Source organism: Arctopsyche grandis, chromosome 5 (genome assembly GCF_051622035.1).
Source record: "Arctopsyche grandis isolate Sample6627 chromosome 5, ASM5162203v2, whole genome shotgun sequence".
Taxonomy (NCBI): domain Eukaryota; kingdom Metazoa; phylum Arthropoda; class Insecta; order Trichoptera; family Hydropsychidae; genus Arctopsyche; species Arctopsyche grandis.
Window position 1 is genome coordinate 24,084,526 of NC_135359.1, and position 22,900 is coordinate 24,107,425.

The 22,900-nt window shown below is 33.8% G+C and overlaps 3 protein-coding genes across 3 annotated transcripts in view; 2 read left to right on the forward strand and 1 right to left on the reverse strand.

Annotated features, from left to right (window-relative positions):
* The first annotated feature begins 2,019 nt into the window (after nt 1–2,019).
* Sap-r (prosaposin) lies at nt 2,020–10,128 on the forward strand. The gene is made up of 18 exons (XM_077431042.1): nt 2,020–2,196; nt 5,720–5,795; nt 5,868–6,015; nt 6,104–6,301; nt 6,375–6,509; nt 6,590–6,834; nt 6,905–7,005; nt 7,093–7,241; nt 7,314–7,427; nt 7,503–7,658; nt 7,734–7,868; nt 7,948–8,100; nt 8,184–8,493; nt 8,565–8,716; nt 8,822–9,005; nt 9,097–9,236; nt 9,306–9,536; nt 9,628–10,128. Exons 1-18 carry the CDS (start codon nt 2,148–2,150, stop codon nt 9,679–9,681), a joined length of 2,730 nt encoding a protein of 909 aa, XP_077287168.1. The 5' UTR covers nt 2,020–2,147; the 3' UTR covers nt 9,682–10,128.
* On the reverse strand, nt 10,129–14,679 carry LOC143911944 (nucleoside diphosphate kinase homolog 5). Its single transcript, XM_077431043.1, has 4 exons — nt 14,468–14,679; nt 14,235–14,407; nt 10,699–10,856; nt 10,129–10,630 (listed from the first exon to the last, which is right to left on the reverse strand). Exons 1-4 carry the CDS (start codon nt 14,609–14,611, stop codon nt 10,389–10,391), a joined length of 717 nt encoding a protein of 238 aa, XP_077287169.1. The 5' UTR covers nt 14,612–14,679; the 3' UTR covers nt 10,129–10,388.
* A 5,031-nt stretch (nt 14,680–19,710) lies between these two features.
* The window catches only part of LOC143912380 (uncharacterized), a 39,860-nt gene continuing 36,670 nt past the window's right edge, over nt 19,711–22,900 (forward strand). The window contains exon 1 of the mRNA XM_077431660.1: nt 19,711–19,905. Within this exon, the coding sequence (XP_077287786.1) occupies nt 19,711–19,905 (195 nt within the window). The remainder of the gene's footprint in view (nt 19,906–22,900) is intronic.

Here is a 22,900-nt window from a genome sequence, read left to right on the forward strand (position 1 = left end):
CATCTACATATATAGGTAGTTTCTTCATACAAAAAATAGTTTGTTTGGGACAAATAAGGAATAGCTAGCACTCAAGTTCGCGTTAGTACATATAATACTTTGCGTGGATATCTCTCGATGGATGGAATTTTCGGGTACCAGATGTTTCGTGACCGAGATTTGGTGACGTGTGCGAGATCGCATTGTACGGAATGAACACCGAACCATAAAATGTATACAGAATGAGCTACTTTTTTATTTTTCGAACTACATTGAGCAATAAGTTAATACGTACATATTGTGAATTAAGATAGATTGTTGAATGATGAACTTTTTTATGGCGAAAACACACTGAGTGGTATGGGACGTTATGAGTCATTGGCTTCCCGCTGTGCACGTGCAGAATGAATATGTTTGGGAGGTCGCACGTGTATGCATATCCATATGCAACCGACAAGTTTCTTCAAATATGGGATTCACCGTTATCTATCACTGTCAAGCAAGGATAAATACAAGGATAAAATATCACCGAAAACACTCCAGGGGGCGATTTTTGGGACTCTGTACCATGAATATGGACTAAGGGTGCTGCATTTTTTTCGCATGTTTGAAAGTACTATCTAAAAAAAACACGCATCACGTCCCACTCAGTGTGTTGTCGCCCTTACAGTCGTTGATATTACTTACTTTATTTTATTATTTTATTTCTACATAGATATATATCAGGAAGGCCTGACAGATAGACCCCAATGCACCTTCCAAGACAATTAATTACAAACATTGCAGCATTTTCATTACATTAATCACTGTTTTTTGAGAGGCTGAAGATTACTATCACTATCACATGAAATTAGCAATCAATTAATTAGCATCTAAATAGCAACCACAGGTTGCAATATGGGAACTGGATTTGGAAAATTTCGTAAATATCGGGTGTAGATACCGTGTGTGTGGACGACACCATTAAGACATCTATGGATTTAGACTTGTACATCAATTTTTACATATTGTACATAAATCAAATTCAGATATTTGTGACAACAGTTAGGATGCTTTTTGGCAATTTGAGGAACCGTTTCAACAATGAAAATCAGATAACATGACAAACGCTGATAAGAAACGATCGACTTGGAGTTATAAATATCCAAATCTAACCAGCAGTATTAAAGATTAGCACGGGATCAAACCTAGTAATCTCTCGGTGCTAAACATAAACGCAACCACTGAGCCATACTGCTGGCTAATTCGTTAAAACATTCCCCAATATGCAGTAATTTGAAAAATTGTTCCGAGAGTATTCCATAATATAATTAGATTGAATCATCAAAATATACGGGTCTACCTCACGGGACCGAAAATGAAACGCTCGAAAACGCAAATATCGGATATCTTAAGTCGAAAGATAAAAAAGGGTCTCTCCCCGGGTCGTACATTCTCACTTAATTTGCGCGAGCAGGATACAACAGGAACAAGAGGAACAGGCTTTTCCTCCCGTATTCTGCGCGCACACATTAAACAAGGCTGTGTGACAAAAAGAAAGATAATTTCACCGCATGCCACTCATATATATATATGTAAATGATACCGTTTACCATGCACCCTTTTTTTTGATCTTTCAATTTTCGATCTTTGCCTTCCGATATTTGCTTTTTCGATCTTTTGACTTTCGGTGCCGTGAGGTAGACCCATTACAAAAAGCAGTCAATTATTTAAGACGCTAATGAGTAAAAAATAAAGAGCAGAACTACATATTTCAAGACCAAAAAGGTCTATATTTAACTTTCGAATTTTTTTTCGGAGTTTACCATGCACCATTTTTTTTTTAATCTTTCGACTTAAGATCTTTCGATTTTTGATCTTTGCCATCCGATATTTACGTTTTCGGGCGTTTCCCTTTCGGTCCCGTGAGGGAGACCGAAAATATACATATATGTATTAAATTTGAAACAATCTCACACAAAGCAAAATGCACGAGAAAATCCAAGAAAAACAATCGTCTTTATAAATGCGCATCAAAGCAGTATATGGTCGCCAAAACGCGTGTTGAGGGTGCGCTTGTTTATGGTGCGATTCATCAGCTGAGTTCGAGAGCGAACTGAGGAGTCAGTCAGTCCGGCACTTCGGACGTTGAAGGTCGTGTCGTAAGAGTTTCGCGGCCAGACAACGAGATGGCGCGGCAGGCGTTCGCTCTGCTGCTGCTGGCGGTGGCCTTCTGCGGTCAGTCTTCACACTCGTCACTCGTCACTCATCACCATCACCATCACCATCACCATCACCATCACTCGATTCACATCCGCAACGTCATCCTCGGTTTCTTTGTTGCTAATTATTGCGATGTTATGATTATGACAATACACAGCCCATCCCCCTTTCCATATCCATATCCGTATCCGTTGTGGCGAATCTCCAATTGTGTAAAATTTACTTTTGTACGATTTGGTTGAATAACGCGTCTGTTGACCTGTGCAACCGAATCGAACGTTTCATAACCGACGGCTTTGGTCATTATTATTCGAGCCCACATCTTCTCAATCGTTGAATGTATTAAATCTACAATCCCCTCCGAACCCCTATATGTAATTTTAATAAAATACGTATTGTGTATGATTCGTTATCGTCGTATCAACTCAATATATATATGCAATAGAGGCCTCATTGACCATGCTTCATATATGGTTATATTGAGGCAAATGAGTAATACGTACTGTGGGTTTTGTACGATGACTTTGAACAATCTGTAGTTTGTTTACTTGCGTCCTTTGATTTAATAAATAAACTTGAGAAAAATCGAATTAGTTTTCATTTATGTTTCCAAAGATTCAGTACAGAATGTGTACATATAGATTTTTATGCATTGTTTGATTTTTAAAATCAGTGCTCTTTTTGCTTCAAGCTATGATTATTTTGACATTTTTCGCTTTATCGTATCTTTTTTCAGCTCGAACGACAGCCACATCCGATATGATGATGTCCATTACATTGAAAACCAAGCATCGGCTTGCGGTTTAATAATAACAAACTTTTTTAAGTAAATAATTCATTTATATCCAGTTTCTGTTTGGGACCTATTCATTAGAATACAAAGAAATACTTGTTTTTAATTTAAAATATTAAAGACTTCTTTATTAAACCAGCTTAATTCCAATAAGTAGTGGAAGTAATTGGTATTTCAAATTGTGAAAATAGTTTTTGTTGAATTGTTATATGTTATTTGCAATTGATACCTTTACCGTATTTAGCAGGGCTGTGGAATCGGATCAAAATTTACTGACTCCTACTTTATTTTATAATTTGACTTCAACGATTTTGTTAAGATCAACTCTTCTTGCCAACGTATAAAATTGTTAGTAATAAAAATAATAGTGATTTTCAAAATACAAAAAATTAAAAAAAATCATTAAAAATTGACATGCAACCCAATTTTTTGACTTATTGATGAGGAAATAGGTATAAAACAAAATATGAGACAGAGGAAACAATCAGTTTTGACCACAAAACATCAAATTACTTTAATACTCATAACTAAAATCTGCCATTCAACGATTTTATTTATAATGTAATTTAAAATCATGATTTTTATAAAGACATTATGATTCAATTTAAATTTTTTAATGGATTTACTTCAATAAAATTGGGACTCTAGTTGACACATACGGTGATACTATTAATTGAGCTTTAACAATTGAAAGTGGCATTAGTCCACTTTTCTGCATTTCGAGAAATATCTCGCAAAACATTAAACATAATGTTTTGCGTTTAACAATATTTAAAAATACTACTAGCCTGTAATACGTTTGTTCGGTTTTTCCAAGATTTTGAACATATCGAATTAAAAGAAGTGATATAACAATTTGTGAATTAAGTCAAACAGAAATAGTGTTTTTGGAACTGAAAATTGGACTTCCTCCACTTTCAAATATAACAGCTCGATTAAAGAAAATAATAAAAAGGAGTCAGTTAGTTGATTTTTTACGACTCCGACTCTGCTTGAAATGCTCCCAACTCCACAGCCCTAGTATTTAGCAAATAAAAATAGAGTCTCACAATCTATTGACTAGTCGTCGATATGCAATAAAACGTTTTTAAAACCCAACACATATAATATAATATACGTAAGGAAAAGACAACCTGAGAGTGTGCAGACAAGTGGTTGAACCGGTTGAAGAGTACAAATACCTAAGAGCAATGATCAACACAGACATTAGTTCAGAATCTGAAATAAGACAAAGAAAAGAAGTACATGAGAAGTGTTTTATGGTATCGAAGGATGTCTATTAAATTACGTTTGCAAATTCTACGTTCCTATGTATTGTCAGTGTTGCTGTACAGATAAGAAACATGGTCAATAGAGTCCTTTGAAATGTGGTGATGCCGGAGCATGTTGAAGATCTCTTGAAAGGAACATGGGAAGAACGAAACTGTCCTCCAGCTGCCTTACAAAAATAGAGAGCTTCTAAGTATTGTAAAGCGGAAAACTGGAATATCTTGGCCGCCTAATACATGGTTCCATGTATCGCCTTCCACAGACAGTAATAAATGGAGAAGTAGAGGGCAAATGGTAGCTTGGAAGAAAGAAACTCTTGGCTCTAGATTATCAGAACATAGATGAGACTTGGTAGATTGTTTTGGCTTGTCCAAAATAGGGAAGATTTCGCACAGGTTATTAATAATATCTGAACACAGATACGGTACGACAAGAAAGAGACATATCTGTTGACGGATGTTCATAATACAATTTGTATTCTCGCGTAGTACGTACATTTAAAACATTCTGGTGAATAATACAGTCGTTGATTATCACTATCGCTAAAATTATTGTTATTGCCATCAATCTCTTTTCATAACTACACACGAAAACTTCAAATTGGCTATTAACAACGCGTTCCTGCATTGAATGATAACACGATAATACAATCTGTTCGGCGTGAATAATATCATTAAAAATATATGTCACAAGAAGCGGAACCGAATCGTAGTACTTATTATTGAAAATATTAATTTGCTGAATAAACAGCGCTTATTCATTGAACTCAAACAGAAATCAATTAATGCTTTGTCTTGTTCAAACACTCGCTTATGACAAACCTCGGCCGGTTTCAATGATTCACTCACAACGAAAAGTATTATTACATAGATATTATGTGCACGTGTTGTATACATTTTGCTGACTCAAACAAAGAGTTCCAATAATTACAATTTTATTTGGTTAGATAGTTTTATTTGGAATGTGTAAATTCATTTCGAAGCAAAATGGTCAAAATATTTTTGTCGATAGCATATAATGACCCTCAATGTCAAATACGTTGCAAAATCAACAAAAATATTATCATATGCGAAAAAATACATACTCATGTTAGAACATACATATTTATTTATACGATATTTTTAAATAGAAGCCCCTGAAGCTTGAACGTTCATACATATTGTATTATAATCCAATAAAGTTGTCAGTCAAGTTTTCTGTATTTGAATAGTTCATAAGTAAAAAATCAGACCCGCTTGGTTTAGGCGACATAATTATGTAAGTATGTGGTTTCGTGTGTTTTATTTTCTTTACTTATTTTTATGAAAAGATCAAGGTAAGTATTTCTATATCACTGTCCTATATGTAGGTCAGGTCTATTGATAGCCTTCTCATTCAAAGACCTCTGTCATTATCATTTTTATAATAATCGTTGTATTTTAATCAGTATATGTATGTATAACTAATAATATATATATTTATTTCAATTTTCTGTAGGTTTCGTAGCAACTACGCCTCTTTTAGGAGAAAAACAATGTACTTGGGGACCATCTTATTGGTGCTCGAATATCACGTAAGTCTTTTTTTCGTCATTTAATGTATTCTTTTTAACAAAACTATTTTATCGAACTGTTTATGATTACAGAAATGCCAAAGGATGTGGAGCAGTTAAACACTGCATCAAATCCGTATGGGAAAAGCAAACAATGCCTGAGGACAAAGATGAAATTTGCAAGATTTGCACGGATATGGTAACACAAGCTAGAGATCAACTTGAGAGTAATCAAACTCAGGTAAAAATATTTAAATGATTTTTTTTTTGATATCCGTCAATATTAATACATATGTGTACTCAAGTGTGTTTTAATATTATATTTTTAGGAAGACTTAATGGCTGTATTTGAAGGATCTTGCAAGTTGATTCCGCTCAAAGTAGTGTCTAATGAGTGTATTAAATTGGTAGATGACTTCATTCCGGAGCTGGTGGAAACATTAGCGTCACAGATGAATCCTCAAGTCGTGTGCTCGGTCGCTGGACTCTGTAATAGTGCAAGAATCGATAAGATGTTGGCCAATATGGTGATTATTTTCACATTTACATATGATAATGGTTTATTCAGTAGTATATAGGTTTTTGTTTAAACATTCACAGTACGAACAAAAAGATTTGGCTTCGGAAAACGAGAAGAACGTACAAATGTGTAATGGATGCTTTACGGTAGTCGATAAAATGAAGAAAAACTTCGATGACACGTCTTACGAGAAATTTTTGGAAAATATACTAAGAGTGAGTTTACTTACATGCTATTGATAAGTTCGTTTTTGTATTTTTCAGTTCATTAGTGCTAATGTTTAATTTAATTACAGGCTTGTGGGAAACTTGGTAGCTTCTCTGATAGTTGCGCTACTGCTGTGTTTGTAAATTTTGAAGATTTGTACGGCCACGTACAAAACAACTTCAATTCTGAAAATATCTGCCATTTGGCTGGAACGTGCTCATATAAATTCCACCAACATAAACCATCATCAGAAGAAATTGAATCGGCAGATTCTACTAGCAATGTTGAAATCACACCTATGGGTAATGTCGGCCGTTTGGACATTGATGCAAGGTAAAAAGAATTAAAACTTAATAAAATTCAAAATATATTCAATATTCCATGAAATTCTGTTTATTTTTAGCGATGACGTTCCCTGTCAACTATGCGAACAGTTGGTTAATCATTTACGTGATATTCTCATCGCAAATACAACAGAGGCTGAATTTAAAAGGGTTCTTGATGGTAAGGAGCAATATCAGATGTGATTAAAAATTAACAAGTTTCAAATCGGATACATTTGTATGTGTGAAATTTTATGCATTGTTTCAGGTCTTTGCAAGCAAACTGGTTCATTCCAACGTGAATGTTTGTCAATTTCAGAGCAGTACTATCCTGTTATTTACGATTTCCTTGTCAGAGAATTAGATTCCACTGAAGTTTGTCTGATGGTTGGTATTTGCCACAATGGCAAAACAATTGTAAGTACTACTCGTCATTGATTTAATTTATTTATTGAGTGATTGTGTTTTAATTATGTTTATGTATTTCAGGACGTACCAATTGCTCCATTAGTTCCAACACATGTTGGTGAACTAGCTATTAAAGTCCTTCACAAGGCATCCGATAAACCCTTGATTGGAAAAGACGAAGCAAATAGCTATAAAGTAAAACTAACACACAGTGAATTAAATCACATTTATGTATATTTATTATTATACTTATTTTATTGCTTCTTTTAGAATAAAGACAAGAGTGTTCAAGTCTTACAACCGGAGTTGGCACAGCTGCCGATCGATCGAATACTGGTACAATTACCTCAAAGCAAAGAAGTTTGCACTTTCTGTCAATACTTCTTGCATTTCATTCAAGTTCAAATAAGCGATTCCCATACTGAGGTTTGTGAATGACTTGTCGGTATCATTGATTTTTTTAGATTCTGCTCACATTCTCACAATTTAAAATTTTTTTAGGAAAATATAAAATCTGCCGTTGAAAAGGCTTGTAGGTATTTGCCCACATCTGTCGGAGGCCAATGCGAAGCATTCGTCGAAGCTTATGGAAATGCAGTCATTGCACTGCTCGTACAAGAAATTGATCCTTCCCAAGTATGAAATGCTTTCTCTACATAATATATTTATATTTATCATTTTTTGATTGTATAAAATGAGTATTTTATTTTGATAGGTTTGTCCAGCTTTGACATTGTGTCCTAAACAAGCTGAATTGCCTAAAATTGATGTTTTGATGACAACAGGCAGCGGCAGTAAGACCAATTGTCCTCTATGTCTCTTTGCCGTAGAACAATTGGAGACTATGCTTAAAAACAATTCAACTGAAGTAAGTACATAATAGTTGATGAGTTTGAATTGATACAACTAGAAAGGTTTTTTATTGATGTGACATTTTAATATAAATTGCAGGAAAACATTCAAAACGCTTTAGACAACTTGTGCTCTCATTTGCCCGCCAAATTGAGATCCGAATGCACTGACTTTGTTGACACTTACTCCAAACAACTCGTTGAAATGCTCGCTGCTGAATTCACTCCGCAGGAAGTTTGCGTTTATTTGAAATTATGTGTCGATACTCGTCCTGACATTTCTATGTTGACTAAGATTGATGAAATGCACTCAAAGAAAGCTTTCATGGCTGACAGAAATAACTTCAAACGACCTTTATTGCCGAAGAATATGTTGGCCAATGTAGGACACGAAAAAGACGGCCAGATCGGTTAGTTTTCTTTCACATATCTTTAACGCATTCAAAAGATGGTTAGCACGTTGATTTATTCTCATTTATAGATACAAATGCCATCCCTGATTCTACTTACAATGGCAAACCTCTCATCTATGCCGAAGTTTCTCGAAAAGAAGTCAAAACGTCTCCACAGTGTGTAATCTGTGAATTTGTAATGACACAGCTAGAGAAAGAATTGCACGATAAAGCCACAGCTGTAAGTTGTTTAGCGTTTTATATATTATAAAAACAATATTAAATGTATTAAAATAATTTAAATTTGAGAATGAATTTGCTCAATATTTTTATTTTTATATTCCAGGATGAAATCAAAAAGGTTGTTCATTCTGTATGCAGTCATATGCCCAAAAATGTGAAGAAAGAATGTGACGAATTCGTTGACAAATATGCCGATATAGTCATTGCTTTGCTAACCCAAGAATTATCTCCTGCTGATGTTTGCTCAATGCTCAAGTTCTGCGATGGCAAGAACACTCTTATCCGTTGTAAATATTATTCCCCAATACTAACAATGTAATGTAATATAACAATCTAAATGAATCATATTTGATTAAAATTGAATCGCTTTCATTATAGCTTCTGTTGCTGAATGCGCAGTTTGCAATGAAATAATTGGAATTTTGCAACAAATCCTGAGCAATCCAAATGTCGACCGTAACTTGGAACATATCATTGAAAAAACATGCTACGCTATTCCAAGGAAATATTTCACTAATGTAATTTCTCTGCACTACATTTATTGTTTTGTGTTTTATTGCATCTGCTAATACGTTTGTTTCTTTCAGTGTGTCAATCTTATGAGAACATATGGTGAAGAGTTAATCCACATGGTAGTAACTTTAGCCGATAGTGAAAAAATTTGCACCGAAATTAAAGCTTGCGGTGATAATCGAAGTTATGTAAATCTTATGAGCACCCGAACCAAAAGGTCAGCTCAACAGTTATTAGGCGCTAAGAAATGTACATGGGGTCCATCGTACTGGTGTGAAAACGAAAATCAAGCTAATGAATGTCATGTATGTATTAAACATTTTATTATATCTTTATATTATATTCAATTCAATTATAACCTATTGTATAATGTGTGTGTTTTTTTTTAATTTTTAGGCTTTGAACCATTGCCGTGAAAAGGTGTGGTTTGCCCAAAAGCCCAGCAATTGATTGAACAAATTTCTCATTTTTTTATAATATAAAATTTAAGGTCACTCTTCAAAATATGAACTTAGATTTAATTTTTATTTTCACTTTTTATATGATTTTTTTTTATGATTAAGTTGTATTAAGTATTAAAAAAAATTAGTTAATTTCTCTCTTAAATATCCCTTTTTTTGTTTGACTATTGTAAAATTCTCTTATCCTTAAAAATAATTTTTAGTTTAAATTGAATAAAAAAATTGTTGATATCTAAATTTTTAATATAATATGTATCTCTTTATATGAAAATATTCCTCCATGTTCAAAATCGAATATGTATCATCTCAATAATTGTATAACACCTAATTGGATGAATTCCAACTTGTTTATAAAATCCAAATAGACATAATAGGGACTGTGATAAGTAAACCTCTTATTATTGACTTCTTTGGATTGTGAAATAAAAAAATATTTAAAACACATCTTTTTATTTATATAACCTTTCTAATAAACTATTTGAAAATTATTTCAAATTAACTATAGCTATGTCACACTTGCATGTGTATTTCCATTATCAAATGTCTTCCAGAAGTACTGAAAATCACACACACTACACTACAAATGCTTTGCATTGGGAACTACTGGAAAAATCACAGATTTTCTTATGTTAGGAAGACATGCTTTTTCTAAACGTGTGCATGAAAAATCCAAATCAACCAGACCCAATTTCTAAATTAACTTCGAGTCGATTCCGAACTAGATGTCATCGAACACCGTTCAATGTCTAAATTAGTGTCTTTTAGATCAGGAAAGTCAAGATTGTTTGGATTGTGCGTGAGAAGCCAATCAGCCAACCATACTATAGGATCATTCGGCTTCTCTCTGCACAGTTCATTTAGACCTTCAGTCAAGGTTGGATTTACTGCCACTTGAAGATACTCATTTGCCTGATGATCTTTCGTTGCCTCCACAAACACTAAGGAGAGAATATATATGTAGGTATAGATATAAGATATAAGGTATTTATTTTTTTAATATACTTACGTTCTGGGAAAAAGAAGTTGATTTCTTTTATGGATGCTGCATAATCCTGACTACCATGTACTCCATTAATGTAATCACTATTGATGTATTCGTCATAGTCACACATCCCATATATTGCTCTTATACTGCTCGGCCAATATACACGAGCTTCTAACACACTAAAATATATATATATATATATTTCTTCAACTGTTTCGATAGATGTAGTTCTCCAAAAGGGATCTAACCCGCATAAGTAACCAGAAATTCAAACATCTTTATATGTAGAAATTCAAACATCTTTATACTATATATGTATGTACATTATACATATACACAATTTTGTTTTACAAAAACAAATATAGTGATTCTTATTATGTGTTATTGTATAGCTTAACTTTTTCATTAAAAGAAAACTTATTAAGCCACTTATGTGGGTATAATACCTTTTGAAGAACTACATCAGTATCATAAAAAAATTAGGTTTCAAAGAAATGATGTTTCTATAAATATGCTGTTTGATTTTTATCAAATTTCTAAAAATATATGTATGTACAGTGATTAGTCATTTTTTAATATTTAACTTAACCTTTTGCACTCGAAGTTTTTTTAGGTGTTAATATCGTAAACTCAAAACGTTTTTCATTAATTTTATTGGAGAAAACACATACAAATTTTTTCGTTTTTCACTAATTTTATTGGAGAAAAAACAGGTTTATAGAATAGCCATAATAATCAGTTTTTAATTTTTTTTTTTAATAATTGAACGATGTAGAAAATATTTCTAAAGAATACCCATCATTTGAAAATTTATGTGTAAATAATGACAATTTCTTGTCAGGAGAACGTTCAAAACACAAAACAAATAACATAATGCCTGTAACACTATGTATAGAAACACGTATTTTGGGCATTTTGCTATTACTGCCTAATTTATGCTAAAATTCGGAGTAGATGCTAAATTCGTAAAATTCGGAATAGATGCTAAATTCGTAAAATATACGAATAGATGCTAAAATAACAAACAAAAGTGAAATTTGAATAAAATTTTTAAAATTTATAGATAATTTAAGATGGTCTTCCTATCCTTTTGCCCATTTATTATGTGAAGAAATTGAGGGGATAAAACAGAGTTTGCAGTTTACCATAGATGGTGTTTTTCCTGTCGAAACCAAACAACTGCTTTTGTCTACTACTGTAAACAGTTGGAGCTGTGTATCCAAAAGGCTGCTCAAAAAAGCGTCTTAACTAGACTTGCAAGACTAAATGAGACAAATCTATTCCTCCAAACATTTAGTAAACTATTCAATCCATCTGTGGCAGGTACAAAATCTAATATTAATGTTAAAAAAACAGTTTTGTTTTTTAGAAGCCTGCCATTGTTTAATGTATTAACAGAGGCTCAATGTTTGGAAGGATATCAGAACTTTTTAAGAAAATTAATATAGAGAATATAAAAAGTGAATCCATGCCGGATATACTGCTATTATTGATGACAACAAAAATTAAATATGAAGAGTTTGGTTGTGCAGCTCTAAAATCTATTTGGTGTCCCGTCAATAGTGTGGATGCTGAAAGGTATTTTAGTAAATACAATATAATTGTTATCGATCATCGCAAGAATCTCAAAAAAGAATCTGTAGAAATATGCTCCATGTTGAGTTTTAATAAATTTTAATTGGTATTATATTTTTATATTAATATTATTTGTCTTTGTATTTTTATATTCATATTTTTTTCAGTGTTATTTTAATTCCAAAATATTTTTGAATTTTTCTATTATTTTTTAATTGTTGTGTTGTCTATAAATTTTATACATATATGCATATAAATTTTATTAGAATTCATCGAAATTTTTTATTATTTAAAATTAAACTCTTCATAAAAATAGATGCTAAAATTGAACATTTTTTTATGCCCTAAAACGCTAAAATGCCAAATGAAAATTGACAAAAATAGATGCCCAAAATACGTGTCTCTCTCTAACTATGTATTGATGATGAGTGGCATGGACTCAAATTTCAAATTTTATGACCCTTTAAAATGTTGCAACATTGCACCTATGTAAGTGACAACACGTTTTATACTAATACGAATTATTAACTTATTATTATGCATTCATGCTAAAATTATCTTTGTCATTAATATGTAATGAAAATTCAAAGATTTAATGTAACCAATTAAAGTATAAATGACACTAACGTAATATGCTCGAAGGTAATTGGATTATTAGTCACATCACGATCACCCAAAAGTCAATTTTTGCCATGAAAATCCCGAATACGGAATATTTGGCACTCGAATTCTCGTTAGTATAATAGTTATCGTTAGTGGACTTTTCCGTTATAGAGATTTTGGTGACTTTTGGGCGAGCGCTTTGTGACCAATAAGCACCCAGCCATGCTCGAATGCCGCCGCAGTGGCGGCATTCGAGTAAAGGTCTGTTCATACCTATCCAGCGCGACCCGTATCCTGCAGGTGTCATGCAAGTGCGGATAGTATTCTTTGGTACATTATATGGACGTATTCATACTCCATTCGCACATGCGCATTTACGCATTCATGCGCGTCCATATAGAATGTACCAAAGAATACTAACCGTACTTGCATGACACCTGCAGGATACGGGTCGTGCTGGATAGGTATGAACAGACCTTAAAGGTCTGTTCATACCTAGTCAGCACTTACCGACTTCAACAGGTATCCGGCCGTACGAAAAGTATTATTTGGTACATTTTGTATGGGTATATTCATACCAACCGTCACGTTTACGCCACGGCAGGCTTACAGCAGTACCCGACATTTCCTTTTCATACCTTACAGCAACATCCGTCAACGTATCGTATCCGTTTTTTTTGGCCATCGTGGAAATATACACGCGAATTACGTGCCATGAGTCAGCCGCTTTGCTGTTTTGGACTAATTATCGATAGTGACAGTTGACAGCTGTTCAATCTTTCGACATGGTTTTGGCGCAAATATTAAAAAAAAAATTAATTATTTTTTACGGAAATATTTAAAAAAATTTTGTCCATCATCCACAAGCTCCTTATACATACAGTGACCAAAACTCTACTTTGGTTTTTCTATTTTTTAACATGGGATGCACATCAAAATGCCTCCGTGCTTTTTTATTGCCTTCTTGAGCTTCTTCTTCCAACAACAGCGCGATTATACATAATTTTTCGTTCGATAAACATCGAAACATTTTTGCTGACTTGTATTCTGACGCGTAGCTACGAATGCACGTGTATGCATTCATATTGCAAGTACTCGACAATACGACGTAAGCAATATTGCGCCGTATCGTCATGGCCTCTAATGTATAAGTAAGCCGATTTTGCCTTGCACTCGGCCGAATTGCTGTAAACGTGACGTGACCGCGACGTGTAGGTAGATATGAATAGAAATGTAATAAAATGACATATTTGAAACGGAGTCGTGCAGTGCTGAAGCCGTGCAGTGCTGTTAAGTATGAACAGACCTTAATACGGCAAACCTCAGTACCGCCGCTATGGCGGCATTCGAGTGCAAAGTGTTAAATTTGATAATCATACTTTGAAGGTCCCATCAAGTTGTTCCATGCTGATATTCCATTAATTTTGGAAATGCACATTGCTATCATTAAATTGTTTGACAAGTGGTTGATCAAATTTTGAAAATATGGTTGATCTCTATGTTCTTCGTACAGTTCGCAGATTTGTTCTGGAGTCAAGCGCACTTCACGCCTCTGAAAGTAAATAATTTGCATTTTAAATGGACAAACTGTATATTGATAAAGATAAATTACCGATAAAATGTCGAATCCATTCTCTATAATGATGCTTTCGATTTCTTCAGCATGCTTGACTGCCTCTGGTTTGATCAAAGCCAGAGTTTTTTCTACTTTGTCGTAACTTCTTTGTCTTGCCGAAGAGGCTCGAGAATTGCTCATGACTTGGTTTTTTGTATCTTTTAATTTACTTTTCTGGTGAAAGTTGCTCTTTTCGTGGTGTCCGTATACAAACTGAAATCTGTGACCGCGCACTCCCCCGACTTTTGTTGTTTGTAATACTTTTGGTTGCCTTGGCGATAACTCCTATTTTCAAACTTCCAATTCCAATATTGGCGATTCGTATCGTACGACCCCTTTCGAATTCATTATTGTAAGTAAACACGTGTATGGAAATCGATAAAAACCATGTATTACTTACAATGAACGTTCCTAAGCGTACATATATAGAGGTAAGTACGTACATATGTACAATATGTATGTATATCGTGAAAACTTCCGACGTCAATACTTAACACACAACATCTAGCTATACAGCTAGTAATAAAGGAATAATGAGCCTACTCGTAACATTATTTATAAAGGTCAGACATGTCGTACTACTAATATACGTTCGAGAGAATTTCTTAGAAACATTAAACATTTCATTCATTATTGTGGCGAGAAAGTAAATCTATAATCTTTACGATCCTATTTGTACCATTTATTATACTTAAATATTACAAAATTAAAATCATAATTAATAATAAAAAATCGTCATTGTTCACCGTGGTAATTGAATCGTTACAAAAATAATGATTTTTTTTTGTATTTTGTTGAACTATGTACATATTATCCAGCAGCGTGGCTCGGTGGTTGCCTTGATATTAAGCACCGAAATATTCTTAATATTAACAGAATCGAAAATAATTTATTCCGAGTATAATCATAAATGCTGTTGGTCAGACTTGGATATTTGTGACTCCAAGTCGATCGTTTCCTATTAGGTCCACCTCTTCTGTCCACCCTATTAAATTCTCTCGGGTACCGTTTGAGCACTCATTTCGTCTATCTATCCTCCATTCTTCTAGCCACGTGAACCACCCATTGCCATTTGAATATCTTTATTATCTCCATTACATTCACTACTTTTGTCATACTTCTCACCTACGTATTCAGTTTTATATCTCCCCCCGTTATGCCAAGCATACAGCGTTATATACATCTTTGATTGCATTGGACGTGCATGCCGCATTCTAGCGTTCAATATACGTATGTAAATATGTAACTATATAATGGAAAATAAAAAAAGAATAATGTAGCCAGCAGTATTGCTCCCGGGTTCATGTCCTGGATTGACCTCGATTGAAAATAATTTATTCCGAGTATAACCTGCAGCACTACAGACTTGAATAAATGAGACTCTAAGGCGATCGTTTCCTATCAGAGTTTGCCAATTTATCTGATGTAATAGTTGAAGCGGTTCCTGCATCAAATTGGCAAATACCATCCTACCCACTATGTCACCACTATTTGAATATGATTTCAAAAATGTACTATCTACATATAACATAAATGTTTCGCTAATTATTATAAATAGTTTTTTTTATTATGCTATATGTCTGGTCACAGAAACGCGTCAGAGTATTCTGTTGTCACTGTGGCAGAAATACGTAAAAAAATTGTAAAACGCATTTTGGAAAAATATAGTAGTATGTATATAATTTTGCTCATTTATATGTTGCTAAGCAAAAAAAATCTTGGACTTATTTTATATTTTGTCCCTAAACAAATACTGATATACACGAACCTCTACACATATCATCTACATATATAAACTGTCAAAACTCCAAACTAATTATAAAATTATGCTACTAGTGTTATTGTTCTGCTGAAAGTTATACGAATGGTCGCCCCAAAATGAAGTGAAACTTTAGTGACGCAGCAGATTTTCAACAGCAAAAAAAGAACCTTTATATTTGGCCTTCTGTTAGCTGTTTTCGGCACTCTAGTATGTACTACGTAGATAGATCAATTTATCAAGTATGCTTGTTTTACTCTTGTGCATAATTTTGATCCGACAAGTTATCGAGTGTTTGATCCTCTGAAGAGAAATCTTCGGAATATAAGTTTTGTGAACGAGCATTTTCATTAAACTCCCCATTCATATGATATCAGCATACTTGATCAATTGATATAACCAGCAGCGTGGCTAGTGGTGAATGTTGAATTATTTCGTATTACGAGTTCGATTCCCCGCTAAGTCTCGCTGTTGGCCAGACCTTGATTTGTCTAGGTCGATCGTTTCTTATCAGAATTTGCCAATTTTTCTGATTTTCATTGAAACGATTCCTGTAAAATTGGCGTTTCCTTCCCAATTTTCTGTTGCGAACCTTTAGTTATTGTTATATCTTAGGTTTCGCCATATTGCTCTCCATAGATGTCTCTGTGGTTGTTTATCGAATATAAAATTCGTATTGTTACATGAAAGTTATTCATCGTTATTTATCGTATTAATTAATACGATGTTTGTAATATATGTATACTGACCATAGATGTCAGATATTGTTTAGATTTACATGTATCTATGTAATAATTATGTGGACCAGGAAAGCGCATTTGGGGTTTACCTGTTAAGCCTTCCTGGTATATTTGTAAAATATGTATATTATATTTGAGGTATTGATTCCATAAATGTTATATAAACAATCATTTAAAACGTTTTCACATGAACATTATCACGTGAATTTTATTGTGGGTCAGTTCAAATATTGGCGTTCGTGTGAAAATGCCCCCAGACTATTATTATTTGGTTGAATTTGTAATACATGTTTTTGAATACGTTTCTTTTAAAAATCGACCAATCCACCATATGCACAATGAAAAAATGTCCTTGAACTACCTCTGAAACCCTTAAAATCGTTTTCACCTTAGCACCGATTTAAGTGCGATTGGCAAGCAATAATATACACGCACCCTTATGCAAATTGGCAAAGAGCATATTTCAGTTAGGAAAATGTTTCCTACAAAGTTTCAGCTGCCAAACAGTAATATACTCCCGAAAGCAGCAAAAAATGTTTGTAATTTATTTATTTGCTGATATTTTAATCGGACCATAGCCATTGACAAAATATTCAATCGAATATGTTTGGGATAAACTAGCACAGTGAATGTTTTGTTGGTACTTGTCTAGTAACGCGACGTATGCTTCACGCTCAAAAACCAATTATCGCTGTGACATCACATTTCGACAACAGATGTCTCAAATTCTGAAATCTATTCACGCGCGTTCTTAAATTGTATACATACATACATACATACATACGTTTCAATTTGAACGAATTAAGTCTGATTTGAAAATTGTCTCCGATTGTTGGCAAGTGTCGATATAAAATATCTCGTTAAGTGGTTTCATCCACGAAACTGGCATCCATCGATCTTATGACGCTCGCCAGTCGCCAACACCCAACAAATTAAACGAATGCCAACCGGAGATTTGTGGACTATTATTCACCCAACCAGTAACATAGCTCAGTGGTTAGTGTGTAGTGCTTTGAACTAAAGGGTCATGGGTTCATTCTCTGGCCTGATGTTGCTAGCCAGACCTTGTATGAATGTGACTCCAGGTTGTGACTTCCTATCAGAATATGCCAATTTATTTGATTTCATTGATGAAACTTCTTCTTCTTAGTGTCTTTTCCGGATCTGAACGTTGGCGACCACCTTGTCGGTTATTCGTAGATATCCGTATCGGTCTTCAGCGGCTCGGAACAAATCTTCGGCGCTCATATCGGTCCACATGCGCATGTTTCGAAGTCGAGATAACTTCTTCCTGCCAATCCATTTACTTCCTTACATTTTCCCCATTGTTTTCAAACGGAGAAATTCGTGTTTTTGACCCCGTATTATGTCCGAGGTACTCCATCTTCCTCTGCTTGATGACCGAAACAAATTCCCTGCCTCTCCCTATCATGCGGAGAACAGCTTCATAGGTGACTTTTTTGGTCCCTGAGATCTTTAGTATACGCCTTTAGACCATCTTAAAAGCTTCAATGCGAAAAAGTTGATTATCCTGGTCTTCAATGTCCAGGCTTCACATACATATAGTAGCATTGACCAGACGTGGCTCTTCGCGAATCTCAAACGCGTACGAATTTTGAGATGCTTGTTTGTAAGCGCCGCCTTAATTTTTGATGAACGCTGTTCTAGTCATCTCTATGCGGATTCTTAAATCTTCATCTGGATCCATTTCTTCATTCTATCACAGTTCAAGTACCCTTGATCCTTTCTAACACCTCTCCATCAAACGTTAGATCTCGATCAATTGTTGAAACTGTTCCACTAAAATTGACAACTTTTCCTGCTTCGAGTGAATTTATATATTGAGTGAATGTGACAGTTGCGCTTCGACCAGATAATACCTATTTTGAATTGACAAAATCGAGGTTTCGTATTCTCCAGTTTTCTCCTCCGAAACTGGACCAATTTTTAAAAAAAATTCATCATCGGTATGAGAAAGATATTTTCTATGCAACTGTGCGCGTAAAATAAGCACGCTGGACGATTTTCGTGGGTGTAAAAAAGAGGCGATTTTTTTTAGATGTTTGGCGGCTCCTAGGCTCCTAAATAACTAATCAAAAAAATAAAACCACAGAAACATGCCTATGGTAGATATCCATAGCATATTAAAAAATAATTTCTCTAGTACCATAATTGAGGAAGGGAAGTGTAATACGTTTGTATGGACAAGGCGCTGGTGTCCAGCCGTCTTAAGCCTGGAGATAATCCTCGAAAACCAATTATAACGACGGCTCCTTTTAGCATGTGCTACAATACTAATAATATTTGTATCAAATGTTCAATGTTTCTGGATAGGAAGGCTCATTGGGGTTACCTGTCAGAACTTCCTGGTATAAAAAAATAAAATGAAGGGTGGGAAATTTTTGAGCCTTGCATCAGGGCCCACACCGTCTAAGATAACTAGTAGTTTTGAGTTTCTTTGAAAATGGACTAACCCACAATATGTATGTATGAGGCATATGCAAAATCGCAACGTGTCGCCGACGATCGGGTGAGATTTGAGCTCGCCGACAATCCAAAGGGGGAGGGTAAGGGAACACGATGCACCGAAGGGTGTACGTGGGGTCTGGGGTAGAAGGGGGAGGATTTCGAGGGTGGGGGTGGGTCGTCGATAGCGGCCGGGCATGCGCTCGTCGTAGGGGGTGCTTTTACCACCCGTAAACAAACGCGCGCGGGCCAGGGGCGCAGTGCCCGCCCGATACATGGACAATTCGTGCGTGCTCGACTTGCTCATCAGGTGCTTCGCCATGACAGAGCCAGACGACCTCAACTTCACCGCTTTCACTGATCTCTGTAGGCTGTGCTCCCTCAAGAGTGGGCCCAGGCTACACATCTTCGACAAGGATGGCGAGCAGCGACAAATTCTCTTCAAGATCAGATCCTGCCTACCCACCATGGTGAGAATTTAAACTCCACACCCACCACCCACTTTTCTACAACCCACTCCCCCCCCCCCCCCAACCCGTTTCGGTGGGCGCCCACCACAAACAAGCGAGACTGTCGTCTCGTTTTGACGGTTTCGTTCGTTGCCCGTCAATTTGGCAATGGATTCAAGAAGCACTTTTTAATTTTGCGTATAATATGATTTATTGATTCATACACATACAAATTTTTTTTCGTATATAGAATTTCAATAGGACATTCAACTCGTCTGTCTATTTTTTTACTTTCGATCCAATTTATTTAGAATTTTTATCCACTAGAATTTTTATAGTGATATAACATTCTACATACATACATACATACATACATACATACATTCATAGATCAAATTGCAAGATTTTATTATATTTCAAAATAAAATTTTAAAAAATCTAACGGAAAATAACGTATTTCATTGATTTCAAATTTAGTAAACGTATAACGATTAATTATTAACATTGTATAGTATATTACATTCTTCTCGTGGTCTGTTTGTAAATTCATAAGAGTTGATGAAATAACAATATTTTTTATATTTATAAGTATGTAAAATTTAATCCAATTGTGTTTTTATAAATTGTGATATTATCAGTGGCGGCTCGTGCATAGGAACTGCGGCGCTGCAGCACCCCCAGAAAAAATACAAAAAAATCGCATTTACAACTTGTATTTAGATATATTTGACATACTCATTAATAATGATTATGTCAAATATCTAATCATTCTTATTTAAATTATATTCACAAGTTGTAAATGTATACAAATGTGATTTTTTTGTATTTTTTCTGGGGGTGCTGCAGCGCCGCAGTTCCTGTGCACGAGCCGCCACTGGATATTATTATAATTTAAGTATGTATATGTATATATACATATGTACAAATATGCATTGTATAATTTTATATTTATTTTGAAAGAAGTCACGTAATTTAAATTAGTTAAAATAAAACAATTTCGTGAACTTGAAACAAACGATACTATGGAAATCATTTAATTTTTCCAATGAATAAATTGTTTTGAATTATTTAAATAATATTTTTATACATGTATTAATATGTACTTAAATATAATTACATATATTTAAGTAGATATTAATATACATATACATATGTAATCATAGTCTTGTGAAATTATTTTTATGTTTCGCGTTGAAACTTAAATAAATTGAATCGTTAAATAATTATTCCAAATTTCTAAACAGAATCCACAACTTTAATCTATAATACTTTTTTATTGTTCATAAATTATGTTAACAATAAATTCAAGGGCTTTTCTATGTATGTACTAGTTTCTGATCCAGTGATAATTTTCAATAGAATTTTATTATTATAATTTTCGTGTACATATGCATAACACCATAATAGCAAAAAAAGCTCAAAAACTATTTAAATTTCTTGTAGTCTACTTATAAATAATCCTTCTGATAGGTAGGTCAGGTTTTACTTCAAATAGGGCATGTATACGTAATCTACAACATTTTTCGTAAATTTGTATTTACACACATACAATTAAAATTTAATAAATAAAAATCAGATGTGTAATATTTTAATAAGTTTCTATGAACATGCACAAAACTATAATTAGTTTTTGTATAACTGCAGGCTTAAAATACATACATATGTATGTAATCTTAGTTTTTGCACTTTCTAGAATATATGTTCATATATGCAGAATATGTATATATGTACATATGTATATAACATCCTAAAACATAAAGGGTTAGCATTATTTATATTGTATGAAAATTTCGTGTATGTAACCACATATTTTCTAGAAAATTTGTTTCAAAAATGAACTCAAAAATATAATGCAATTTTTGGTTCAAATTTGCATTTATTAATTATGCGTAACTTTAAATAGACACGTGACATAGGGTTGGAAGGGGAGTATTTTGAGGAATGCTTCGTGCGTAGGAGTATTGGGGGGCGTCGGTTATCACAGCGGAGCCCCCCTCGTTGACGGAGGGGGCGCAGCCACATGTGACCGAGGCTGACTCACCCCCCTTTGGAGTACTCCTACCCTCGTCTACTCAACTGATTCCACTATCATTCGGGGAGGGTTCGCCGACCTCGCGCTCTATTTACTACGCTTCCCTAATAACGAATATATTTATTTCGAAAATAACTTCACTACTTTACAGAGCTTTTAAAACTCAATGTTAGTCGACATTATCGAGGGATATTTATTTATTTATTTAAAGTTAGGACCATTCTAGTATTACAGGAATTCCTAATGCGCCGCAATGGTCAAAAATATAACAGAAAATAAACAAAATAACTATAGCAATTAGAGATGATAAAAATAAAACATATTTATTTATTCACAAATTTGCCATAGTGACTTTACAGATCAACTCCAAGTCGACATTATGGTTATATAAAAAGGAAATTAATTATTATTATATTATAATAATATTATATATTAATTAAAAGACAAATATGGATAAAACAAATATAAAAATACAAAATTGTAAAAACATGAAATATAAAAATATAAAAATACGAAATTGTAAAAACATTAAATATAAAAATATAAATTGTAAAAATAAAAATATAAAATATAAAAATATAAAATTGTAAATACATGAAATATAAAAATATAAAAAACATGAGAAATAAAATTATAATGAAAGATAATAATATAAAAATATGAAACATAAAAATATAAAAATGTAAAAATATGAATATAAAAATGCAATATGTTGCAAGTTGCTACGATCTCAAACTAAACAGTACCTCAACCAGATCAGTATATTTTAGATTAAACAGATCCAATCCAATAGAAATCTGGTTGAGGAGCTTGATGCCCCTGGCGACAGGGGACGAAAGCATTAAATTGGTACGTGCCTCAGGTGGGAAGAACAGTTCGCGGTATCTAGTAGCTCTGAACTTGCTGGGAACATTAAATATATGTATATACACAAACAAAAATAAATTGAACACAATACAAAAATACACAGACACATTTTTTCTA